The sequence below is a fragment of the Physeter macrocephalus genome, chromosome 9 (assembly GCF_002837175.3).
Source record: "Physeter macrocephalus isolate SW-GA chromosome 9, ASM283717v5, whole genome shotgun sequence".
NCBI classification, from domain to species: domain Eukaryota; kingdom Metazoa; phylum Chordata; class Mammalia; order Artiodactyla; family Physeteridae; genus Physeter; species Physeter macrocephalus.
This window is the reverse complement of record NC_041222.1, coordinates 35,048,350-35,076,262: the sequence shown is the minus strand read 5'-3', so window position 1 is coordinate 35,076,262 and position 27,913 is coordinate 35,048,350. Positions and strand designations below refer to the sequence as shown.

The 27,913-nt window shown below is 36.0% G+C and overlaps 1 protein-coding gene across 2 annotated transcripts in view; it reads left to right on the top strand.

Annotated features, from left to right (window-relative positions):
• Positions 1-27,913, top strand: part of VPS13A (vacuolar protein sorting 13 homolog A) — a 280,175-nt gene that overhangs the window by 39,727 nt on the left and 212,535 nt on the right. For both annotated transcript variants that reach the window (XM_024126732.3, XM_024126734.3), the window contains exons 10-17: positions 1,139-1,196; positions 4,892-5,019; positions 5,217-5,323; positions 7,011-7,182; positions 8,765-8,827; positions 9,315-9,444; positions 10,278-10,372; positions 10,716-10,858. In XM_024126732.3, coding sequence (XP_023982500.1) covers positions 1,139-1,196; positions 4,892-5,019; positions 5,217-5,323; positions 7,011-7,182; positions 8,765-8,827; positions 9,315-9,444; positions 10,278-10,372; positions 10,716-10,858 — 896 coding nt within the window. The remainder of the gene's footprint in view (positions 1-1,138; positions 1,197-4,891; positions 5,020-5,216; positions 5,324-7,010; positions 7,183-8,764; positions 8,828-9,314; positions 9,445-10,277; positions 10,373-10,715; positions 10,859-27,913) is intronic.

Below are 27,913 nucleotides of genomic sequence, written 5' to 3'. Positions count from 1 at the left end.
GATTTCTGGGTTGTCTGTTCTATTCTGTTGATCTGTATGTTTTTATGCCAGTACCATATTGTTTTGATTACTAAAGCTTTGTAATATAGTTAGAAATCAGGGAGGATGATGCCTCCAGCTTTGTTCTTCTTTCTCAAGATTGCTTTGGCTCTTTGGGTTCCTTTGTGATTCCATACAAATTTTAGTATTGTTTTTTTCTATTTCTGTGAAAAATGCAATTGGTATTTTGATGGTGATTGCATTGAATCTGTAGATTGCTTTGGGTAATATGGACATTTTAACAATATTAATTATTCAGATCCATGAGCATGGAATGTCTTTCCATCAGTTAGTGTCCTTTTCATTTTCTTTCCTCAGTGCCTTATCATTTTCAGGGAACAAGTCTTTCACCATGGTGAAATTTACTGTTACATTTTGATGCAATTGTAAATGGAATTTTTTTCTTAATTTCTCTTTCTGATAGTTTGTTATTAGTGTATAGAAACACCTCAGTTTTCCATATATTGATTTTTATATCCTGCAACTTTATTTAATTCATTTAGTATTAGTTTTAACAGTGTTTGGTGGAATCTTTAGGGTTTTCTATTTATATTATATGTCATCTGCAAATAGTGACAGTTTTACTTCTTCCTTTCCAATTTGTATGCCTTTATTTTTCTTACCTAATTTCTCTGGCTAGGACTTCTAATACTGTGTTGAATAAAAGTGGTGAAAGTGGGCCTCTTTGTCTTGTTCCCGATATTAGAGGAGAAGTTTTCAGCTTTTCACCATTGAGTATGATGATAGCTGTGGGCTTGTCATCTATGGCCTTCATTATGTTGAGATACGTTACCTCTGTACCCACTTTGTTGAGAGTTTTTTTCGTAAATGGATGTTGAGTTTTTTCAAATTTTGTGTATGTGCTTGTACACATATATATAAACACACACATATCCTAAAAATTTCTAGAGCATTCATATATAATAGTAGTTTAATGAGATAGTGTCTAACCATTTTAACATTTTCTTAGCTAAGTTCTTCTAAATTTGAGTTATTTTTTAAATTGCTTTTAGGCATTTTTCTTTTGCATATAATAGGATTTTGTAGAATAAAGGTATATTGGCATGACTATAAATAAAATCAATTTGTCTTTTAATAGGACAGCCTGAGGAATGGTATTGTTGATGAAAGTATTATTCCAGAAGGTTATAATTTTGGTGAGTACATTTCATAAAATAAATGTACAATTAAAGTAATCAGTATAAATGATTATTGTTGATGTCACTGTGATATTTCATGTTAGTTTTCCCACAAAATTAAATATATTTATAATATATATGCAGAAGCAAAACACTTCTCTGTATCATGTGTGTTGACGATTCTCAAATCTGTCACTTCAAGTTTGACTTATTTCTTCTTTACCCTACTGTTATTTCTGGCTGTTTCAGTCAGAGTCCGATGAAGAAAGAGAAACCACATAGTAATTTGAGCAGGGAAAGTATTTATGAAGAATTACTAAATATAACAGGGGATTAGAGTAACAAGGGATTGGCTAATAAAAAGTAAAGAGAACTCTAAAGAATATAAGAATAGTAGATAGAAGGAACAGCCCTTACCCTAGGACTTAGGTGGAGTGTCCAAAGAAGAGGGTCTACCTCCCTCAGCACTGAGATCTAGAACTTGTTGGAAAGGGCGTGGCCATGGGTCACTAGGAGGCAGGAAAGTCTGTGGTGCCCTGCCAGTTAAACCTGTAAATATGCATTCAGGAACTTTAGGGAAACAGACCCTTTAGGGAGCCTCATGGAGAGTTGTCTCCAGAAGGCACTCCACTCTAAAACTGCCTTAGCAGCGTACTGAGAGAATTTGCTGACTGTTGGATGGTGCAAGCTGCCATGTACTGCAGGAGTCTGGTGCTGAAGAAATCTGTTGTGCTGGAGGACCTGGACACTGGAGAAGCCATTTTCTTTAGGAACTGCATGTTGCAGAACCATGGCACTGCAGGAGTCTGCTGAATGAGCACATTAGAACCAGGAAGCATAACTCCTTGCTCCTGAAGTATCTCTCCTGTGTCCTCTGCTGATAAAGATTAACATTATGCTAGCTAGTAAAGAAAAACTATTTACAGGACCCAAATCTAGGTTTTAGAGCAGGCAGGGAAGGGTGATCTGGAGGTTATGGGCAATCAGTTGGTAACTGGCATACTTGCTGGAGGGGGAAGGATGAATGAAGGATTTCTTTTTGGTTTTGTTTTTTTGTTTTTTTATTTAATAGGAGAGATAGCAGCTTGATTATAGGCTAAGATTGGAATGATCCATAGAACATGAAAAATAAGAGAGAGAAGGGATTATTTCTGTATTGACATGGGTGAAAGGGGGTAGAATCTAGTGTACAAGTGGAGTGCTTTGCCACATGTAGGAGCATGGTCAGTTCGTTTATAAGATAGATTTCAGTTATAGGAGAGAAGTCCGGGACTTCCCTGGTGGCACAGTGGTTAGGAATCTGCCTGCCAATGCAGGGGACACGGGTTTGAGCCCTGGTCTGTGAGGATCCCACATTCCGCAGAGCAACTAAGCCCGTGTGCCACAGCTACAGAGCCTGCACTCTAGAGCCCGCGGGCCACAACTACTGAGCCCGTGCACCTAGAGCCCGTGCTCCGCAACAAGAGAAGCTACCACAATAAGAAGCCCATGCATTGCAACGCAGAGTAGCCGCTGGCTCACTGCAACTAAAGCCTGCATGCAGCCACGAAGACCCAACACAGACAGAAAGGAAGGAAGGAAGTCTGTCTGTCTGTCTTAGTGTTGGGTGAACAAGTAAACATGGTGATTGGAGTTAATGGGATTTTTTTCTTCTGAACTCTTTTTTTAAAACTATCTGAGGAATTAGAAGTTTTCAGAGGGAGGAGGGGCTATGAGATAGCCATGTAGGGGAATGAGAGAATGAATTGATGAGAGCAGTATTATCAAAGTGTGGTTTAGACTAGCAACATCAATATCACTTGGAAACATGTTAGAAATATAAATTTCAGGGCCCATCCCAGACATACTGAATCAGAACCTCTGAGAGTGAAGCTTAGCAATCTATTTTTAACAAGCTGTCCTAGTGATTCTGATGAATACTACAGTTTGAGAACCACTGGGCCAGAGTAGGGGTTGGCTAATTTTCTTTTTGCAAAGGGCTATGTAGTAAACAAACATTTTACATTTTATAGGTCATGTATAGTCTCTGTCACATATTTTTCTGTTTCTTTTAAACAACCTTTAAAAGTATAAAAATCATTCCTGGCTCACTTGCTATACAAAAACAGACTGTGGTATAGGTTTGGCCTATCCCCGGACTAAAAGAATGTTGTGTGATTAGTCAACAACATTAAGTACCTACTTGAGATTTATGATATTAACGTGAGACCAATCAGTGTGATTTTGTTTTTTCCCAATCACATACAGCTGCTTAGGTATTGATGTGGAGTAAATAGAGGTGTGGAGTAAATAGAGTGGCTTTACTCAGAATTCGAGTTTTGCCTAATAAGTACTGACAAAGTGAGAAGGGCCAAGGAGTTAAAGGGTGAATGCAAGGGAATGACTGAAATAACTGTCAACAGGGTAGGGAGAGAGCTGAGGACATGAAGCAGAAGTGAAAGACAGAGCAAAGATAGAGGATCAATGAATGGTAGTTCCCCTAAGACTTGAAGTTTGGTATTGGATTACTAGAGAGATAGGTGGTGGCGGTAGGAGAGTTGGATGCTTGAGCCTGAGTTTATTGAGAGGTTGAGGATATCAGTATGATAAGGTCTAGTGGATGAGGTGTGAGGGGGGAAGAGTCCAAGGAACTGAGAGGCTGTGGTATTGGAACGATCATTTGTATATTGAAATAATCCAGAAATTAGAGTTGCCAGGAGCTAAAATCTGAGAGAGATGGGAGAGGGTGAAGCACAGGGATGGACAAATTATTGTAACCAAGGAGGGTATAGTGGGTGGTACAGTCTTGTTTAACAAGAGTTAAAGCTGGAGGAGAGGAATAATTTTACTTTTCAAATACTGGTATTATTGCTTTATACATATACTTTCTAAACTTTCTCTTTCAATATCCTTCCATTTATGTACATATAAATTTTTCTCATTTTTAACTGTATAGTATTCTGTCGTATAGAATAATGCATTTAACTGGTCCCTATTGATGAATACCTTCTTGTTCTATTCAAATTAAAAGTATTTTTGAATTTAGTGCTATGCCTCAGGGATGATTAAAACAGGAGGAATATATTATCTTTGTATACAAATTAGCTTATAATTTAGTGGTTGATCTCTTTCTAGATTCTGCTATTACTGGCCCCCCTCTGCATTATTCTTATTCTTTTTGGCACTAAATACAAAGGGTTGAGAGAAATCTTAGATTATGGGTTGAGCCAAGAAGGTTATCTTGGATAAACTCTCATCTTATCTCCTCTCCTTTTTCAAGTTAAAAAGGGGGACAGATGGATACAGAGACAGTGACCTGAAATTCAGGAAATATATAATGAAAGTCAGTGGCTAAATAAAATATTTTTCCCCTTAGCATTTCTAATGTATATTCATTCGTTAAAACTATACTTTTATTAAAATTGTCTTACTGGACTGTTTTGCCTTTTAGAGTGTTCCTGCTTGTTAGGGTTATTTTGTTGTTTTGAGGGGGAGTTCACTTAGCTTTTATTGTACTCATAAAAGACTATGAATTATAGATAGGAAAAATATAAAAGACTCTTCAACACTAAGTGACAGTTCATATGATCAAGTCATAGCAGTATGGAAATCTGGGAGCTGTAGAAAGGGTATATAAGAAATGAAAATCAGCATTTTCAACTTGATTCCTTTAGCACTTTGAGACTCTTGAAAAAAACTCAATTTAATTTTTAAAAATCTGTGTTATTTTCCAGTATTTCGCCCCATATCTGCTAATGCCAAACTTCAGATGAATCGTGGATTGGATTTTGACTTTTCTGCCCCCAAAATAAGCCTGGATATTGAGTTACATGACATAACAATTGAATTTAATAAACCACAGGTGATTTTTTTAAATGAAATTTTAAATTGTGAGTTATAGTTTGATAAAAGGAGAGCTAAGATTTTAAATGTTTTTCAAAAACTCATAATGGTATATGATAACATTTTCTTAAAAAAGTCTATAATTTAACTTTTATCTTTGACAATTAAACAAAAAATCTGAAACATTTAAGAGCTGTAATTTTTTTCATTCTTCAGTATTTCAGTCTTATGGAACTTCTTGAATCAGTTGATATGATGACGCAAAATCTACCATATAGGAAATTCAAACCTGATGCACCTCTCCACTACCATGCCAAAGAATGGTAATATGCCTTAAATTTTTTCAAATTGAAGTATAATCGACATATATTAGTTTCAGGCATACGACATAATGATTCGATATTGGTATATATTGCAAAATGATCACCACAATAAGTCTAGTTAACATCCAATATCATGCATAGTTAGCAAAACTTTTTTTTTTTAATATTTGTCACTTTTTTTTTTTTTTTTTTTTTGGTTGCGGTACGCGGGCCTCTTACTTCTGTGGCCTCTCCCGTTGCGGAGCAGAGGCTCCGGACATGCAGGCTCAGTGGCCATGGCTCACGGGCCTAGCTGCTCTGCGGCATGTGGGATCCTCCCAGACCAGGGCACGAACCCGTGTCCCCCGCATCGGCAGGCGGGCTCTCAACCAGTGCGCCACCAGGGAAGCCCAAAACTGTTTTTTTTGTTATAAGAACTTATAAGATCTATTCTCGTAGCAACTTTCAAATATGCCATACAGTATTATTAACTGTAGTTGTCATGCTGTACATTATATCCCCATGACTTATTTATTTTATAACTGGAAGTTTTTTGGATCCCCTTCACCCATTTTGCCCATCCCCGACCCACTGCCTCTGGCTACCACTAGTCTATTCTCAGGATCTGTGAGCTCATTTTTAAAAATTCAATGTATAAGTGAGATCATACAGTATTTGTCTTTCTCTTTCTCTGTCTGACTTATTTCAGTTAGCATAATGCCCTCAGTAGCCATTCATGTTGTCACAAATGGCAAGATTTTATTCCTTTTATGGTTGAATAACATTTCATTGTGTGTATATATATACACACATTTTCTTGATCCATTCATCCATCAATGGGCACTTGGTTGTTTCCATATCTTGGCTCTTGTAAATAATGCTGCAGTGAACATGGGGGTGCATATATCTTTTTGAATTAGTGTTTTCATTTTCTTCAGGTAAATACCCAGTGGAATTGCTCAATCTAAGTTTTTTAAGATTTAAAAAATATGGTATAAAAGTGAATTTCTTGACTTTTTAATATACTCTTTAAGGGCTGATAGAAACTATAATGTAATATTTGTCTTGAAACACTTGTAGTGGCTTTTGCTTATTACATGAGTAAAATTGAGTTAAAGGAGTCTTTATAATGAATTTACAACTGGAAATACTAGCATTCCATTCATTTACTGTATTTTTGGAATTATTAAGAAACCGTGTCCCAGTTTGTTTTCTAACCATGTCTTTTTTTAGTTTTCAAACTTTGGTATCAGCCATATTAAACCTATTATAAACCTGAAAGGGTTATGGTAGTCTATAAAGTGCAACCCCTTTTTAAAATTCAGAAGTCTTATTTTTCCAGTTATTCAGCTCTTGCCTAGTTTCTAGAAGTTGCAATTACTCTTTCAGTTGACTATTTTAATTACTATTCAAGTGGCTGAAGTGCTAGTTGCCAATTAATACTTTAATAGTTTTTCTGTAGGAACTATATTTATTGTAACAAAATTCAGTGATTTTGATTATTTTCATTTAGGAAAGAGATAAGGCTAAATAGTGTATTATTAATTACTAATAGGGCTGGGAAGAAGCAAGTGCCCAGATAATATACCATTTTCATAGTCTCTGTATTACTTATGCTGTTAGAGTAGAAGCAATATCAGTTATATTTTCTACTGTTGGTTTGAGGGTGTTTTTAAGCGTAGGGTTTTTGTTTTTATTTTCTAACTAGGTGGGTTTATGCTATACGTGGTATTCTTGAAGTAAATGTTCGGCCCCACTTACGGATGTGGTCATGGAAGCATATAAGAGAACATAGGCAAAAAATGAAGCAATATAAAGAACTGTATAAAAAAAAGCTAACAAGTAAGAAGCCATCTGGTGAACTTCTCAACTCTTTGGAGGTTAGCATTTTAAAAATTTGTTAAATATTTTGTACTACTTAACTCCTCAGTCTTTAGTGACTAACACTCCCTACTTATCTGTTCTAATTTGTACTGATCATTCTCTGTCTCTTTTACTTACTAGACTTTTTCATACTCCTTAACTTCAGTTGGATGTTACAAACCCTGGTGATGTTTTCCTGTGTGCATTTGGAATTTGAGATTCTCCTCAATCTGGAGAGATTTGGGTTTATGCAAATAGTAACTTGAAGCCTCACATTGTTATGACCTTTACAAACCTCAAAAGCCTAGAAAGTATTTGCTCCATTGATTCCAGTCTTCTCTGTGTTGGTTTCAAAGCCTTATGTTATGTCACCAGTCCATTTTTCCCTATGTTACCATCTAACTGTGCATTAATCAAATAAATTTCCTGTCTTCTATATGTATATGCTTATACTTGTAGCCAAGTCTGCTCATGCATTCCATCTGCCTTTCTTCATCTCTATCTCAGTTTTACTCATTCCTCAAGTTTTGCTTAAGTCCCATCTCTTGTATGAACTTTCCTGAATTTTTTGCTCAAACAGTGCTTTTTTTCCTCTTAATTCTTGTGGCATTTCTGGTCTTCACCAGCAACTTTATGTTTAATTAGCTGTCTCCTGAGTTCTCTAAATAGTAGTCTTAATCTTTTTAGCATTATGGTATATTCTAGATGGGACTATTTTACAGATGGATGAAGTACAGCTTAGGGAGTCTAAGAAGAGTTAGTCTCTCACAATTAATGGAACCATTATGAATCCAGGCCAATTTCCAAAAAAACTCCCCAAGATTGAGTTTTATTTTTATTTTTGAAATAGAAAACTTTCTGAAGACCTAGGCTATTATGAATGCTTGGGTTTCTGCTTTGGTGGTTACAGATTTCCTTACCTAGTTTTGGATCTTAACCTTAACCCTCTAAGTCTATTGGACTGTAGAACCCTGAGTAAAGTTTTCCAGGTAATGGTTGGTCATTCTCTTTGGGACTAAAAGTGGTTTGAGCATGAAGCTCTCAAAAGTAATCATGGAAATAATGTATAGATATGATGAAAGATTGAGCTTATCTCAGTTTATTTCAGTAGCTATGCTGAAATACTTGGAAAAGTATAAAATTTAAAAACAAGTTTTAAGTGTATCTAGATCTACTTGATATATCTTAATGATGACGTATGAAATGTGCATGTAATATGAAGGACGTATAATTGTATTTTTAGTTTGAAAGTGACACTAATGTGTTTACCCTTAACTGTAGTTAAAGCCCAAATAAAAGTCATTTTAAACAGTGCATGTATGTTATCTTCTAGTACGTGCCTGTATATCTTGTAGTATTCTAACTCTTACATGCATGACATGTATGATTTCTTTGTTCAGAAAGTTGTTCCATCATTACTAATTTCCAAGCTGACATATATACAAGCATTGCTTTTCAGAATCTAACAGGAATATTATGTTGATGGGTGACTTGTTTTCTGCTTCCTATCTCTTCTTTAGTACAGCAATTTGATAGAGAATATATGAAAATTATTTATCTAAAGTTATTTATGTAAACACACTTTATTTATATTTTTAGGAGTTGGAAAAGACTTTGGATGTATTTAATATAACTATAGCAAGACAACAGGCAGAAGTTGAGGTAATTCCAGATTGTCTTTCAATTAGTAAAAATAAATCTAGAATTTATACAGATTTGATAGATGTTGTGATGTTATTGGTATTGTGCTGTAATATACTATTTCCTAAAAAGGGTTCAAATTTGCTTATTTATATTATAAGAAAATTTGATGCACTGTTTTGCCACATGTATTTAAACCAGACAGGTTCTATGGGAAAAAAATTCTTTCTAACTAATTGGGCTGATCAAATACTGAGAGTTCATATGAAGGTGAAAGCCAAGTTTTTCCCCCCCCATTACCATTGCTTATAAGACAGTGGTGCTCAGTAGCTGGTAATGCTAAATTCTGATGTTTGGCCAGTGTTGTGGTTACTATGTTTTATTGTCAGTATGATTATTGTTTACACTTATTCACTAAAGTAGATAAGTTTTAGAACTATCATCCTGTTTCTTTAGATTACTAAATAAAGGATAATTTGTCATTTGTTTGTAAATTTATTCATTTTAGGTAAAGAAAGCTGGATACAGGATTTTCAGAGAAGGAGCACAAGAGTCAGAGGATAATAAAGGATGGTTTAGCTGGCTGTGGACTTGGTCAGAATCACATACTAAACAACAACCAGATCTTAAACCTGGAAGTATGTCCATTTCATTTTATAGTAGTGCAGTTAATCATCAGGCTGTGGTAGTGTAGCTAACCATCAGGTGTGAAATTAAGTTTTGCAGGAAATTTTCTCTTTCATTAAAATAGACAAGTACATATATATATGATATATAATTCTTATTATTATCAGTAAAATTACTATTAAATATTGTAAATATATGTGTTAAATAAAAATCAAAGTAAATTTTTAAAATCTTACTAATGCTTGCAAAAGAGCATTATGTCTAGAGGATTTAGTAAGTGCATATAGCACAGTCATAGATAAAATAAAAATTCCAAAAGGGTATAAACCACTGTAAATTTTTATTGAAATTATTTGTTGGAAAGATTTTTGTTTCACAACAAAATGCTTAAGACTGTGGAGGCTTAGGGGCTTAGGTTTACATCCTCGATCTATCGTTTATTAGCAATGTGGCCCTGGCAAATTATTTAAGATCTCTAAACTGCAATTTCATCATCTGTAATAAAATGTGGAGAAATGATATTAATATTACCTACTTTGTACGCTAAGTATGTTGCTTTAACACAATGCCATTAAGTGCCTAATACAGGTATCTATTTTGTGTGCTTAATACAAATATTTAGAAATTTATATTGCTAAATTTATGTATATAGCAATTTATATTTCAGGAGAATAAACCTTCTAAAATTGGCAATGCCATCCTAGCATTCAGTGAATATAATTTCTTAAAAGTATTATAAAAAGAGAGTAAAATTTGCAGTTAATTTATTAAAAGCAGCTAAATTTTGGGTTGGTTTTATCTTGTTACCAGTTAAGAACCTAAAACACTTCTTTATGATTTTTAGGTCTTGAAGAAATGTTGACACCTGAAGAAAAAACTTTACTATATGAAGCAATTGGCTATAGTGAAACAGCAGTTGATCCAACCTTGCCAAAAACAGTAAAATGTTTTCTTGCCTTATACCTGAGCATTTAGTGATAGATATGCCTATTTTTAATCCTTTCAGAAATATATGTTACTGAGTTGTTCTGTGATCTTTCTTTGAGTCTATAGATATTGCATTTATTTTAGTTTCCAAGGTAGGGATAAAAATTGTCCCCTACTTTTTAGTGTTATGTGGTGATCCTTTAATATACGAAGGGTTGTTTTTGAAGTATTTTTCTGGTTTTTGGAAAGAATAAATATATAAATAGGAGTAGTTGTTGTATTTTTATATATATATATATATATATATATACATATAGATAATTTTTTTCATTTTATTTCTTTGAATATACTCTAGTTTGAAGCCATGAAGTTTTTTGTTCACTTGAAAAGTATGTCTATTATTCTAAGAGAACAACAACAAAAATCTGAACTGTTAGATATTGTAGTGGAAGAATTTAGCACTTTGATTGTGCAAAGACCAGGAGCACAAGCAGTTAAGTAAGTGTTAATTTATTTTCTCTTATCTGTAAGAAAATACTTCACTGTGAGGTTGGAATTTAGTCATACAGTATTTTGTAAAGAGTATTGTGGTTTAATTTGTCCTTTTGTATTTTTAGAAAGGTAGTTTTTTTCATTAATATATATATTTTGGGATTATTAAAATAACACATGTTCAGTAGAAAACTTCATGCCGAGAGACACTAAAGAATAATACAAAAACGTCAGCAATCACGCTGTTGAAAAAGAAACAGCATTAACAATTTTGTTTTTGTCTGGGAGTGTCTTTATTTTATCTTCTGTTTTAAAAATAGCTTTATTGAGGTATGATGCACATACCATACAATGCACCCATTAAAGTGTACAATTCACTTTTTTGCCACACTGTATTGTATACCAAATCCACATGGTATATTTACAAGGTTGTACAACAGTTATCATTACCTAATTCCAGAACATTTTAACACCCCGGAAAGGAAACACTAATACCCATTAGCAGTCACTCCCCATTGCTCCCTCTCCCCAGTGTCTGGTAAAAACTATTTTACTTTCCTTTTTTTAAAAAAAAATTACTTATTTATTTATTTACTTTTGGCTGCGTTGGGTCTTCGTTGCTGCGCATGTGGGCTCTCCCTAGCTGCGGCGTGCGGGGGCTACTCTTTGTTGTGGTGTGCAGTCTTCTCATTGCGGTGGCTTCTCTTGTTGTGGAGCACAGGCTCTAGGTGCACGGGCTTCAGTAGTTGTGGCTCGCGGGCTCTAGAGCACAGGCTCAGTGGTTGTGGCACATGGGCTTAGCTGCTCCGTGGTATGTGGGATCTTCCCAGACCAGGGATCAAACACATGTCCCCTGCATTGGTGGGCGGATTCTTAACCACCGTGCCACCAGGAAAGTCCCACTAATTTACTTTCTATTTCTAAGAATTTGTCTCTTTGGGGCATTTCATATTAATGGAATCATATAATATGTGGCCTTTTCTGTCTGGCTTCTTTTACTAATAGGCATGATATTTTCAAGGTTCATCCATGGTATAGCATGAATTAGTGCTTCATTCTTTTTTATTGCCAAATAATATTTCATTGTATGGATACACCACATTTTGTTTGCCCATTCATCAGATGATGGATATTTTTGGTTTGTTTCCACTTTTTTGCTACTATGAAAAATGCTGCTATGAAAATTAATGGACAGTATTTTGTATGGACAAGTTTCAAGTTTTCTTGGGTATATATACCTAGGAGTGGAATTGTTGCCTCAAATGGCAACTCTGTATTTAACTTTTTGAGGAATTGACAGACTGTTTTCCAAAGCAGCTGCATCATTTTACATTCCCACCAGCATTGTGTGAGTTTTCCATTTAGCTACACCCTTGCCAGCACTTCTCTGTCCTTTTGATTATAGCTGTCCTAAATGAGTGTAAAGTAGTATCTCACTGTGGTTTTATTTTAACACCCCGGAAAGGAAACACTAATACCCATTAGCAGTCACTCCCCATTGCTCCCTCTCCCCAGTGTCTGGTAAAAACTATTTTACTTTCCTTTTTTTAAAAAAAAATTACTTATTTATTTATTTACTTTTGGCTGCGTTGGGTCTTCGTTGCTGCGCATGTGGGCTCTCCCTAGCTGCGGCGTGCGGGGGCTACTCTTTGTTGTGGTGTGCAGTCTTCTCATTGCGGTGGCTTCTCTTGTTGTGGAGCACAGGCTCTAGGTGCACGGGCTTCAGTAGTTGTGGCTCGCGGGCTCTAGAGCACAGGCTCAGTGGTTGTGGCACATGGGCTTAGCTGCTCCATGGTATGTGGGATCTTCCCAGACCAGGGATCAAACACATGTCCCCTGCATTGGTGGGCGGATTCTTAACCACCGTGCCACCAGGAAAGTCCCACTAATTTACTTTCTATTTCTAAGAATTTGTCTCTTTGGGGCATTTCATATTAATGGAATCATATAATATGTGGCCTTTTCTGTCTGGCTTCTTTTACTAATAGGCATGATATTTTCAAGGTTCATCCATGGTATAGCATGAATTAGTGCTTCATTCTTTTTTATTGCCAAATAATATTTCATTGTATGGATACACCACATTTTGTTTGCCCATTCATCAGATGATGGATATTTTTGGTTTGTTTCCACTTTTTTGCTACTATGAAAAATGCTGCTATGAAAATTAATGGACAGTATTTTGTATGGACAAGTTTCAAGTTTTCTTGGGTATATATACCTAGGAGTGGAATTGTTGCCTCAAATGGCAACTCTGTATTTAACTTTTTGAGGAATTGACAGACTGTTTTCCAAAGCAGCTGCATCATTTTACATTCCCACCAGCATTGTGTGAGTTTTCCATTTAGCTACACCCTTGCCAGCACTTCTCTGTCCTTTTGATTATAGCTGTCCTAAATGAGTGTAAAGTAGTATCTCACTGTGGTTTTGATTTGCACTTCCCTGTTGGCTAATGATATTGAGCATCTTTTCATGTATTTATTGGCTGTTTCTGTATAGTTTTTTGAGAACTGTCTATTAAACTCCTTTGCCCATTTTTTCTTTTATTTAATTTTTAAAAAAGTATATTGAAGTATAGTTGATTTACAATGTTGTGTTAATTTCTGCTGTACAGCAGAGTGACTCAGTTATAGATACATGTATTCTTTTTCATATTCTTTTCCATTATGGTTTATCACAGGATACTGAATATAGTTCCCTGTGCTATACAGTAGGACCTTGTTGTTTATGCATTCTGTATATAATAGTTTGAATCTACTAATCCTAAACTCCCCCCTACCCCTTGGCAACCACAGGTCTGTTCTCTATATCTGTGAGTCTGTTTCTGTTTCATAGGTAAGTTCATTGGTGTCATCTTTTAGATTCCACATATAAGTGATATTGTATGGGATTGTCTTTCTCTTTCTGACTTACCTCACTTAGTATGATCATCTTTAGGTCCATCCATGTTGCTGCAAATGGCATTATGTCATTCTTTTTTTATGGTTGAGAGTGACTCAGTTATAGATACATGTATTCTTTTTCATATTCTTTTCCATTATGGTTTATCACAGGATACTGAATATAGTTCCCTGTGCTATACAGTAGGACCTTGTTGTTTATGCATTCTGTATATAATAGTTTGAATCTACTAATCCTAAACTCCCCCCTACCCCTTGGCAACCACAGGTCTGTTCTCTATATCTGTGAGTCTGTTTCTGTTTCATAGGTAAGTTCATTGGTGTCATCTTTTAGATTCCACATATAAGTGATATTGTATGGGATTGTCTTTCTCTTTCTGACTTACCTCACTTAGTATGATCATCTTTAGGTCCATCCATGTTGCTGCAAATGGCATTATGTCATTCTTTTTTTATGGTTGAGTAATATTCCATTGTATATACGTACCACATCTTCTTTATCCATTCCTCTGTTGATGGACACTTAGGTTGTTAATGGCATTATGTCATTCTTTTTTATGGTTGAGTAATATTCCATTGTATATACGTACCACATCTTCTTTATCCATTCCTCTGTTGATGGACACTTAGGTTGTTTCCGTGTCTTGGCTGTTGTAAATAGTGTTGCATTGAACACTGGGGTGCATGTATCTTTTCAAATTATAGTTTTCTCCAGATACATGCCCAGGAATGGATTGCAGGATCATATGGCAACTCCAATTTTAGTTTTTTGAGGAACCCCCATAATGTTTTCCATAGTGGCTGTACCAATTTACATTCCCACCAACAGTATAGGAGGGTTCCCTTTTCTCCACACCCTTTCCAGCATTTGTTATTTGTAGACTTTCTAATGATGGCCATTCTGACCAGTGTGAGGTGCTACCTTGTTGTAGTTTTGACTTACATTTCTCTAATAATTAGTGATGTTGAGCATCTTTTCATCTGCCTGTTGGCCATCTGTATATCTTCTTTGGAGAAATGTCTACGTAGGTCTTCTGCCCATTTTTTGATTTACAGTGGTTTTTGTTTTTTTGTTGCTATTGTTACTGAGTTGTATGAGCTGTTTGTATATTTTGGAAATTAAGCCCTTGTCAGTCGCATCATTTGCAGATATTTTCTCCCAGTCCGTAGGTTGTCTTTCCATATTGTTTATGGTTTCCTTTGCTGTACAAAAGGTTGTAAGTTTGATTAGGTCCCATTTGTTTATTTTTGCTTTTATTTCTATTGCCTTGGTAGACTGACCTAAGAAAACATTGGTATGATTTATGTCAGAATGTTTTCCTATGTTCTCTTCTAGGAGTTTTATGGTGTCATGTCTTATATTTAAGTCGTTAAGCCATTTCGAGTTTATTTTTGTGTATGGTGTGAGAGTACGTTCCAAATTCATCGATTTACGTGCGACTGTCCAAATTTTCCCAACACCATTTGCTAAGGATACTGTCTTTTCTCCATTGTGTATTCTTCCCTTCTTTGTCGAAGATTAATTAACCATAGTTGTGTGAGTTTATTTCTGGGCTCTCTATTCTGTTCCATTGATCCATATGTCCTTGTGTGAGTATCACACTGTTTTGTTTACTGTAGTTTTGTAGTATTGTCTGAATTCTGGGAGGCTTATGCCTCCTGCTGTGTTCTTTTTCTTCAGGATTGCTTTGGCAATTCTGGGTCTTTTATGGTTCCATATAAAATTTAGGATTATTTGTTCTAGTTCTGTGAAAAATGTCATGGGTAATTTGATAAGGATCCCATTAAATCTGTAGATTGCTTTGGGTAGTATGGCCATTTTAACAATATTAATTCTTCCAATCCAAGAGCATAGGATATCTTTCCATTTCTTTGAATCATCTTCAGTTTCCTTTGTTAATGTTTTGTACTTTTCAGCATATGAGTCATTAACCTCCTTTGTGAAGTTTATTCCTACGTATTTTATTTTTTGATGCTATTTTGTAAGGAATTGTTTGTTTACATTCCCCTTCTGATATTTCATTGTTAGTGTAAAGAAATGCAACCAATTTCTGTATGCTAATCTTGTATCTTCTACCTTGCTGAATTCATTTACCAGTTCTAGTAGTTTTTTTTTGTGGCGTCTTTAGGGTTTTCTGTATATGGTATCATGTCACCTGCATATAATGACAACTTTACCTCTTCCCTACCAATTTGAATACCTTTTATTTCTTTTTCTTGTCTGATTGCTGTGGCTAGGACTTCCAGTACTATGTTGAAGAGGAGTGATAAGAGTGGGCATCCTTGTCTTGTTCTACATTTTAGCAGGAATATTATATTGGCTGTGGGTTTGTCATAAATAGCTCTTATTATGTTGAGATATGTTCTCTCTATACCCACTTTGGTAAGAGTTTTTATCATGAATGGATGTTGAATTTTTTTTTTTTTTTTAAACATCTTTATTGGAGTATAACTGTTTTACAATAGTGTGTTAGTTTCTCCTTTACAACAAAGTGAATCAGTTATACATATACATATGTTCCCATATCTCTTCCCTCTTGCGTCTCCCTCCCTCCCACCCTCCCTATCCCACCCCTCTCATGGTCACAAAGCACAGAGGTGATCTCCCTGTATTTGCTAGTATTTTGTTGAGAATTTTTGCATCTATATTCATGAGTGATATATGAATCTGTAAGATTTCTGTAAGAAGAAAGCCTTTTCAAAGCAAAGGTAAATTTCAGCCTAGCCCTTATCAGCCTTCTGGTTGATTCCCAGTTAACTGAGGTGAAATGAATGGGGGTTTATTGTTATTGAGCTTTTAAAGCCCTCTGCTTAGATTGGATTACCAAGCAGTTGGGAGGAGGAATGTGTTTTAATGCTCTTATGATCTGAAATCAACAATGGATGGATGACAGACAGCAAGTGAGGTATCACAGGACTGTAGGTCTCCAGGCTGGAAGGATGTTTCCCAAATACTTTACTAACTACTGCACTGATGCAGGGTGGATGCTCCAGCAAGTAGCATTGTTGAAGTAGGGTCTGAGCCCCAACTTCACACTGGGGACATCCTTGTATGTGTCTTTGAATTGAATAGCTTTGAGAACTTCAGTGTTAAGTTAGGACAAGATTACTCCTCCAGGGAGGAGGAGGTCCCCACAGGTAGGGACCTTTCTTATAGTGACATCCCAAGCCTCTTTCAAAGTCCACACTAGGTGTCCCCAGGGGAGGAGGAGTGACTTATCTGTAGAATTTGGGAGATAGAGCTTCACCCAGCTCCTTCTTCTCTTTCCTTTTGGCATTTCCCTACCTGCCTTGGGGAAACTTTCATTGCCCCTTCAGGCTGCAGATTTATCTGGGCTGGCCTCTGGGGTTGGCTTGTGTTTGTTCATGATACCTGTGACTACATAAGTCTATCTAAATCAAGGTAAAATATTAGTGAGCTGACTGCAAACCTTAGCTACTTTCTCCAACTTTTATAAGAAAGAAGCAGATCTCATAGTCGCCATCTCTGTGACTCCACAGCTGTCTCTTATTTATTCTACATATGAGCAAAGAAAAGAAATTTATTTACTAGGTGCCCTTAAGACACTTAAAATTTTAACCACTACAGTGTCTGATACCTACTGCCTTGGCTGGTTGGCACTCTGGAATACGTGTCACTGAAAGTCTAGAGTGGGACCAATTTACCCTCCCCCTGAAACAACCAAAAAATGGACAAAATGTCTGAAAAGATGGTTTTCAAGATACTGGAAATCAGGCAAATAAGAACAGTGCTCCATGAGAGATGGGAAATAAATAAGGTAAAGGCTACAATTACCCCACTCTCTTGACAGAGTTCAATGCAGGGAGAAAGAAAACAGACAGAGCCCCCTGGACTCCTCCCAACATCCTAAGTTGAAGAAATGAAGCTGTAAGTCCAGAAAGACCACAGCAATTGGAGAACAGACTACTAGTGAGGAAAGAATAGTTCAGAGAGAGAACTTTGGAGATCTGAAAATACTTAGATTATTTAGCTAAGTACAGATCAACATATGCATGTGAGGAAACTACCTGAGACTGTGGAAAAATCCACCCAAAAGGATTAGAAGGAACAGTGCCTGACCTTACATGGGCAGTTTGGAAGACTTTGTAAATCATGGGGGGTTGAGTAGAATACCCAAAAAGAGTCTGGTAGTGGGGCATAGTGATCTCTAAACTGAGAACTACTTTAGACCAACCTAATAGATCATAAAAGCAGGACCCAAAAGTATCAAACTATTTCAAAGTAACATAACTGCATCCAGAACAAAACTCATGAAAATTTATAGGGATATAAAGATCTCTAGAACCCAGCAAGGTAAAAATCCATATCTGGCATCTAGTCACACATGCAAACAAACAAGGAAATATAACCCATAATGAGGAGAAAAATCACTCAACAAAAATCCACCCAGAGCTGACATAAATGTTAAAGTTAGCAGTAAAGGAAATTAAAACAGATATTATCATGGTATTCCATATGTTAAAACGTTAACTAGAGACATGGAAGATATTTTTTAAAGTCCCAAATTGTACTTCTAGAATTAAAAACTAAAATGTATAACATGATAAATACACTGGTTGAGATAAATGGCCAATTAAACAATGCAGAAGAGAAGACTAGTAACTTGATGACATAGTGATAGAAACTCTCCAAAATGAATCACAGAAAGAGAATGTGTAGGAGGGGAAAGAGAAGGAAGAGGTAGAGAAGGGAAAGGAGGAAGAGGAGAAGGAGAGGAGAGGAAAGCATCAGGAGTCCTAAATCACAAATGAATGGATCCCTCAAATGTTGGAGGGTGCAGATATTTGAAGAATAATGGGCAAAGTTTTTCTTTATTTGATGAAAACTATAAAGCTATAGAGCCAAGAAGTTTAATGAATCCCAAGTACAAGAAACATGAAGAAAACTATACCAAGTATAGTATACAAGTTTCATGTAAACAGGAATAAAGACAAGAATGTCAGCAGATTTCTTGTTGGAAACAACACATGTATGAAAAGAGTGCAGCAACATTATTAAAAGACAAAAGGAAAATACTGTTAACTTAGACTTCTAAACCCAGAAAAATATCTTTTACAAATGAAGGTGAAATTAAGAATATTTCAGACATACAAAAGCTGCAAGAATTTAACATCAACAGATCTACATGTCAAGAAATGTTAAAGTAAGTCCTTCAGGCAGAAGGAAAATTATACCAGAGGAATATATGAAGCTACATAAAGGAATGAAGAACGCCAGTAAGATCTTTAAAAAGATAATTGATTATTTAAACCAGAGATTAGCAAACGGCAGCCCACAGACCATGCTATGGTCTGAATATCTGTGTCTCCCCCAAAATTCACATGTTGAGATCCTAATGCCCAAAGGTGATGGTATTAGCAGGTGGGGTCTTTGGGAGGTGCTTAGGTCATGAGGGTGGAACCCTCATGAATGGAATTAGTACATTATAAAAGGGGCTCCAGAAAGATCTGTAACCCCTTCTGTCATGTGAAGATAACAACCAGAAGTCTATGACCTGGAAAGGGTCTTCACCTGACAATGCTGGCACCCTGACCTCAGACTTTCAGACTCCAAAACTGTGAGAAATAAATTTCTGTTGTTTATAAGCTGAGTCTTTGGTATTTTGTTATAGCAGCCCAAATGGACTAAGACAGATCAAATCCTTCTTGCTATTTTTAAAATAAAGTGCTATTGGAACACAGTCATGCTTATTCATTCATGTATTATCTATGGCTGTTTTGAGCTACAGTGGTAGTGGTAAATTGTAATAGAGACCATATGGCACACAAAGCCTAAAATATTGACTGTCTCTTTATAGAAAAAGTTTTCCAATCCCTGGTTTAAACAAAAGAAGAAAAAAATGTAGTATGATGTTTATAACATATAACATATAACTTTTATAACATATATAAAAGTGAAATGTGTGCTAAAATAGCACAAAGTTCAGGAGGGAAAAAATGGGAGTATACTGTTGTTAAAGATTCTTCACTATATGCAAAATGGTATATTACTTGAAGGGTATAATAAATTAAAGATGTATGTTATAAATCCTAAAGCAACCACTAAATTAATAAAACAAAGTGTTATAGCTAACAAGCCAACAAAAGATATGAAGTGGAATCATATTCAATTAATCCAAAAGAAGACATGCAAAGAGGAAAAAGGGAAGCAAAGAATAGATGAGACAACAAAGAGCAAGAAGGTATATTTATATCAACCATATCAATACTTACATTAAATGTAAATGGTCTAAATACCCCAATTAAAAAGTAGATATGATCATATTGGATAAAAAGCAAGGTTCGGGCTTCCCTGGTGGCGCAGTGGTTGAGAGTCCGCCTGCCGATGCAGGGGACGCGGGTTCGTGCCCTGGTCCGGGAAGATCCCACATGCCATGGAGAGGCTGGGCCCGTGAGCCATGGCCGCTGAGCCTGCGCCTCCGGAGCCTGTGCTCCGCATCAGGAGAGGCCACAACAGTGAGAGGCCCACGTACCACAAAAAAAAAAAAAAAAAAAAAAAAAAGCAAGGTTCAACCGCACGCTCCCAAGAGAAACACACTTTAAACATAAAGCCACTAATAGACTAAAATAAAGGAATTAAAAATGATACACCATGCTAACAACTAATCAAAGGAAAGCTGGAGTGGCTATATTACATCAGACAAAGGAGATTTCAGAATAAAGACTATTACCAAGGTTAAAGAAGGACACTTTACAATGATAAACAGATTAATTCATACCAACAATATAACCCATCATCATTTTAATTTTTTACCAACCTACTCCCCAGGAAGAAGGGGAACAGTGCATAAATTAAGGAATTAAGATAAAATTGTAGATGTCTTTGCTCTAAAATAATACCTTGTCTGTGCTTCCTTCTATGTAAAAGCTGGAAAATTCATTCAGTCAATAAATATTGCACCACTCATAATCTATACCAGATACAAATAGGAGGCAATACTTGATGCATCCCCAGGCGATGAGTCAGTTGTTAAAATATCACTTATACATTAGTCAAAGAAGACTAGAGTGAGCTCTCATACTAGAAACTGAGAAGGCAATCATTCTAGGAATTCAGAATTCCATTGAGTACCCTTAGGACCACCACTTTGCCTTGACTGTCCACAAACTTCTGGCTTTTAAAACTGATAGCACTTAGATTTTGATGTGGGATATATTAATCTCAAATATGTTGAACATATTTTTAAAATATGGATATCTAAGTAATACCAAGATAATCATAGTCTGTTTGGATAGCAACTTTCTCATGGTGGTAGGAAGGATGAAAAAATCTTGACTGGTGTTTGTAGAAGGAAGGAAAGTGTATCCCACAGCATCCATGGACCATTCCTGATATGAGGAATATAAGACAGAAAGAGGATTTTCTTTATCTGAAGTGATAGGCAAAAAAATCTATCCACAGACTCATCTTTCTTAAATATGAAAAGGACAAATTCTGTATTATCACTATATAATGTATTCAATCACATTTCTGTTTCTGAGAGCAGTTTGATTAGGTCCCATTTGTTTATTTTTGCTTTTATTTCTATTGCCTTGGTAGACTGACCTAAGAAAACATTGGTATGATTTATGTCAGAATGTTTTCCTATGTTCTCTTCTAGGAGTTTTATGGTGTCATGTCTTATATTTAAGTCGTTAAGCCATTTCGAGTTTATTTTTGTGTATGGTGTGAGAGTACGTTCCAAATTCATTGATTTACGTGAGGCTGTCCAAATTTTCCCAACACCATTTGCTAAGGATACTGTCTTTTCTCCATTGTATATTCTTCCCTTCTTTGTCGAAGATTAATTAACCATAGTTGCGTGAGTTTATTTCTGGGCTCTCTATTCTGTTCCGTTGATCCATATGTCCTTGTGTGAGTATCACACTGTTTTGTTTACTGTAGTTTTGTAGTATTGTCTGAATTCTGGGAGGCTTATGCCTCCTGCTGTGTTCTTTTTCTTCAGGATTGCTTTGGCAATTCTGGGTCTTTTATGGTTCCATATAAAATTTAGGATTATTTGTTCTAGTTCTGTGAAAAATGTCATGGGTAATTTGATAAGGATCCCATTAAATCTGTAGATTGCTTTGGGTAGTATGGCCATTTTAACAATATTAATTCTTCCAATCCAAGAGCATAGGATATCTTTCCATTTCTTTGAATCATCTTCAGTTTCCTTTGTTAATGTTTTGTACTTTTCAGCATATGAGTCATTAACCTCCTTTGTGAAGTTTATTCCTACGTATTTTATTTTTTGATGCTATTTTGTAAGGAATTGTTTGTTTACATTCCCCTTCTGATATTTCATTGTTAGTGTAAAGAAATGCAACCAATTTCTGTATGCTAATCTTGTATCTTCTACCTTGCTGAATTCATTTACCAGTTCTAGTAGTTTTTTTTTGTGGAGTCTTTAGGGTTTTCTGTATATGGTATCATGTCACCTGCATATAATGACAACTTTACCTCTTCCCTACCAATTTGAATACCTTTTATTTCTTTTTCTTGTCTGATTGCTGTGGCTAGGACTTCCAGTACTATGTTGAAGAGGAGTGATAAGAGTGGGCATCCTTGTCTTGTTCTACATTTTAGCAGGAATATTATATTGGCTGTGGGTTTGTCATAAATAGCTCTTATTATGTTGAGATATGTTCTCTCTATACCCACTTTGGTAAGAGTTTTTATCATGAATGGATGTTGAATTTTTTTTTTTTTTTTAAACATCTTTATTGGAGTATAACTGTTTTACAATAGTGTGTTAGTTTCTCCTTTACAACAAAGTGAATCAGTTATACATATACATATGTTCCCATATCTCTTCCCTCTTGTGTCTCCCTCCCTCCCACCCTCCCTATCCCACCCCTCTCATGGATGTTGAATTTTATTGAATGCTTTTTTGCATGTATTGAGATGATCCTGTGGTTTTTGTTTTTTCTTTTGTTGATGTGGTGTATCAGATTGATTGATTTGTATTTGTTGAACCATCCTTGTGAACTTAGGATGAATCCCACTTGGTCGTGGTGTATGATCTTTTTTATTTATTGTTGAATTCAGTTTGCTGATATTTTGGTGAGAATTTTTGCATCTATATTCAACAAAGATATTGGCCTATAATTTTCTTTTTGGTTGTGTCTTTGTCTGGTTTCGGTATCACAGTGATGTTGGCTTCACAGAATGTCTTTTGGAGTTTACTTCCTCTTCAGTCTTTTGGAAGAGTTTGAGAAGGATCGGTATAAGTTCTTCTTTGTATGTTTGGTGGAATTCACCTGTGAAGCCATCTGGCCCTGGACTTCTGTTTTTAGGGAGTTTTTTTCATTACAGATTCTGTTTCACTTCTAGTGATCAATCTGTTCAAGTTATCTGTTTTTTCTTGATTCCTTTTGGGTGGGCTGTATGTTTCTAGAAAGTTGTCCATTTCCTCTAGGTTGTCAAATTGGTTGGCATATAATCATTCATAGTATTCTCTTATGTTTTTTTGTAATTCTGCAGTATCACTTGTGATTTATTCTCTTTCATTTCTTATTTTCTTTATTTGGGTCTTGTCTCTTGTTCTTGGTGAGCCTGCTCAGAGGTGTGTCAATTTTGTTTACCCTTTCAAAGACCCAGCTCTTGGTTTTACTGATTTTTTTCTATTTTTTTAATCTCTATTTTATTTGTTTCCCCTTTGGTCTTTGTCTCCTTCCTTCTGCTAACTTTAGGTATAGTTTGTTCTTCTTTTTCTGATTCTTTTAGGTGGTGGGTTAGGTTATTTGAGATTTTTCTTCTTTCTTAAAGAAGGCCTGTATTACTCTGAACTTCCCTCTAAGCACTGCTTTTGCTGCATCCCATAGATTTTGTTGGTTGTGTTTTCATTGTTCTTTGTCTCAAGGTGTGTTTTAATTTCGTCTTTGATTTCATTGTTCACCCAGTGGATTTTTTAGTAGCATGTTGTTTACATGTTGAATACCTTTTATTTCTTTTTCTTGTCTGATTGCTGTGGCTAGGACTTCCAGTACTATGTTGAAGAGAAGTGATAAGAGTGGGCATCCTTGTCTTGGTCTACATTTTAGCAGGAATACTTCTGAGTATTATATTGGCTGTGGGTTTGTCATAAATAGCTCTTATTATGTTGAGGTATGTAATGTAATTTTTTTTTCTCATTTCTTTTTCTGTGGTTGATTTCTGGTTTCATGCTGTTGTGGTCATAATAGTTGTTGAGATAATTTCCATACTCTTGAATTTGTTGAGTCTTGTTTTGTGCCCTAGTATGTGGTCAATCCTAGAGAATGTTCCATGTGCACTTGAACGTGTATTCTGGTTTTTTTGGATGTAATGTCCTAAAAATATCAATTAAGTCTGACTGTTCTATTTTATCATTTAGGATCTCTGTTGCCTTATTGATTTTCTGTCTCAAAGATCTGTCCATTGATGTGAATAAGGAGTTAAAGTCTCCTACTACTACTGAATTCCCATCAGTTTCTCCCTTTATGTCTGTTAGTATTTGTTTTATGTATTTGGGTGCTCCTGTATTAGGTGCATATATATTGATGAGTATAAAATCTTCTTGTGTTGATCCTTTTGTCACTATATAGTGTCCTTCTTTATCTTTCTTTACGGCATTTGTTTTAAAGTCTATTTTGTCAGATTTGAGTATTGCAACCCTCACTGTTTTGTCGTTTCCGTTTGCATGAAATATGTTTTCCATCCCCTCACTTTCAATCTATGTGTGTCCTTTGCTCTAAGGTGGGTCTCTTGTAGGCAGCATATTGTAGGCTCTTGTTTTTTTGATTCAGTCTGCCACTCTTTGTCTTTTGATTAGAGCATTTAGGCCATTGCCATTTAAGGTAATTATTGATAGAAATGTATTTATTGCCTTTTTAAACCTTGTTTTCCAGTTGATTCTGTGTTTCTTCTTTGTTCCTTTCTTTTTCTTTTTCTTTTTTTTTTTGGCCATGCCACACGGGTTGTGGGATCTTATTTCCCTGACCACGGATCGAACTCGGGCCCTTCTCAGTGAGAGCGAAGAGTCCTAACCACTGGACCACCAGGGTATTCCCCTCCTTTTCTTTTTTGTGGTTTGATTCCTTTTATTTTATGCCTTTGTTTTCTTCTTTTAGGTTTTAGTGAATCTATTTCAGGTTTTTCATTTGTGGTTACCCTGTTTTTTGAGTATTTTTACCCCTGCTATATACTTGCTTTAGACTGATAGTCATATAGGCTCAAACACATTGGAAAAAAAACAAAAACAAAGAATCTACCTTTTCTTATTCTTCTCCCCCACATTTTATATTTTGAAGTCCTCTTTTACTTCTTCATGTTTATCCTTTTGCTGTTCATTGTGGTTATCATTGTTTTCACAAGATAGTTTTGATTTTTTTAAATAAAAAATGTACTGGCTTATTTAAGTGATTTACTTGCCAGCTGTGATTTTCTCTTTCCTATAGATTCTTGCTTCTTTTCTGTTTAGAAAAGACCTGTCAGTGTTTCTTTTAAGATAGGTTTAGTATTCTTTTCATTTTTGCTTCTCTGAGAAATTCTTTATCTCTCCTTCTATTCTAAATGATAATCCTGCTGTGTAGAGTATTCTAGGTTGCATATTTTTCCCTTTTAGGGATTTGAATGTATCTTGCCATTCCCTTCTGGCCAAAAACATTTCTGTAGAGAAATCAGCCCATAGCCTTATGGGGATTCCCTTGTAATTAACTCTTAGTTTTTCTCTTGCTGCCTTTAGAATCCTCTCTTTATCTTTAACTTTTGACATTTTGATTATAATATGTCTTGGTGTAGGTCTGTTTGGGACTCTCTGTGGTTTCCTGTACCTAGATTTCTGTTGCCTTTTTTAGTTTAGGGAAGTTTTTGGCCATAATTTCTTCAAACACTTTTTCAATCCCCTTGTCTCTTTCTTCGCCTTCTGGAATCCCTATTATGTGTAGATTGTATATTATCGCATAGGTCTCTTATACTGCTTTCATTTTTTTTTTTCATTTGGCTTTCTGTCTGCTGTTCTGATTGGGTGATTTCCATTATTCTGTCTTCCAGATCACTTATTCATTCTTCTGCATTATTCTTTCCCCTATTTATTGCCTTTAGCTCACTTTTTGTCTCAGCAAATGAGTTTTCTAAGTTTTCTTGGCTCCTCCTTATATTTTCTAGTTCCTTTTTATAGTACTGTGCATTTCTGTCAATAGCATTTCTTAATTCCTCCAGTATTTTCATTATCTCCTTTTTGAACTCAGTGTCTGTTGGACAGAAGATGTCTGTTTCATTGTTTGTTCTTTCAGGGGAATTCTCTTGATCTTTTAACTGTGAGTGTTTCCTTTGCTTCTTCATTTTACTTATATTTCTCTTACTCTGTGAGTTTCAGAGAAACAATTGTCTACTGTTGTCTTGGAGGGCTTTTTATATGTGTGAGCATCCCTGGGTAGCTTGTGTGGGTTTAATATATTTGGTGTGAGGGCTGTTTTTAGTATGAATGCCTGTGGCCTCCTTTCCTCAGCATGTGCTGGCTGTTATCCCCTTAGTAGTGGGTGTGTAGATGCAGCTACTGGCATCCGCTCCCAGGGCGCTTGTTGGCAGTGGCAGCTCGTGCGCACCTACAGAGCCCATGATGGCGGCGGAGGCGGCTTGCAACCGCTCCTGGAGCCTGCAAGTGTGGCAGCAGCAGCTCAAGATTGCTCCTGGAGCCCAGGAGGGCAGCAGTGGCGGCTTGCAACCTATCCTGGAGCCTTTAGCGCCTCTTTTTAAAGACCACTAATCCCATTCATGAGGGGTCTGCCCTAATGACCTAACCACCTCCCAAAAGTCCTACCTCCAAATAACCATCACATTAGGCATTAGAATTTCAACAAATGAAATTTGAGGGACACAGACATTCATAGCATAGCAGCTTGTGTTAGTCCCCTGGCTCCAGGAAGCCACACCAGGAATATTGCCCACTGCTTTGCTAGGGAATGGGGATGATAGGCAGATAAACAGAAATGCCAGAGTGCTATCTTTCTGAAACTCAGCTGTCTTTTGCTTCTTTCATTCTTCCCTGGTTGCTGTAAGCTTTTTATTAAATTCCAGACTTGCAAGAACGTTAATTCTGGGAGTTTTTGCTAGTTTAATCGTCATTTCAGTGGAGAAACTCGATTATTTGAGCACCTTTTTCTGTCACTTCCAAAGACAATACTTATCCATTAACTTTTTTTTTTAAAAGGCTTTATTATTTTAGAGCAGTTTGAGGTTTATAACAAAGTTTAGAGAGAGGTATAGACATTTCTCATATACCTTCTACCCCTACACATACAGAGCCCCCCCGCAATTATCAACACCACTCACCAGAATACTACATTTTTACTAAAAATGAACCTACACTGGCATAATCACCCAAAGTCCATAGTTTACATCGTGGTGCGCTCTTGTTGTACATTCTGTGGTATGGACAACATAGAATGACAAGTGTCCATTTGTTACAGTATCACACACAGTACTTTCACTGCTCTAAAAATCCTCCGTTCTGCTATTCGTTCCTTACTCACTCCCCCAACCACTGATTGTTTTACTGTGTTCATAGTTTTGCCTTTTTTAGAATGTCCTGTAGTTGAAATCATGCAGTGTGTGTAGCCTGGCTTCTTTCACTTAGTGATATGCATTTAAGCTTCCTATATGTCTTTTCATGAATTGATAGCTCATGGTTTTTAGCACTTAATAACATTGCATTGTCTGGATGTACCACAGTTTGTTTATCCATTCACCTACTGAAGGACATCTTGGTTGCTTCTACGTTTTGGCAGTTATGAATATAGCTGCTGTAAACAGCTGTGTACAGGTTTTATATGGACATAAGTTTTCAGCTCCTTTGGGTAAATATCAAGGAGCCGATTGCTGGATCATATGGTAAAAATATGCTTAATTTTGTAAGAAACCACCAAACTTTCTTCTAAAGTGACTATACCATTTTGAATTCCTACCAGCAGTGTATGAGAGTTCCTATTGCTCCATCTACATCCTTGTCATTACTTGGTGTTGTCATTATTCCAGATTTTGGCCATTCTAATATGTATGTAGTTGTATGTCACTGTTGTTTTAATTTTCATTTCCATGATGACATGATGTAGAGCATCTTTTCATATGCTTATTTGTCAGTCTTATTTGGTGAGGTGTCTTAAGATCTTTAGCCTATTTTTTAATTGTGTTGTTTGT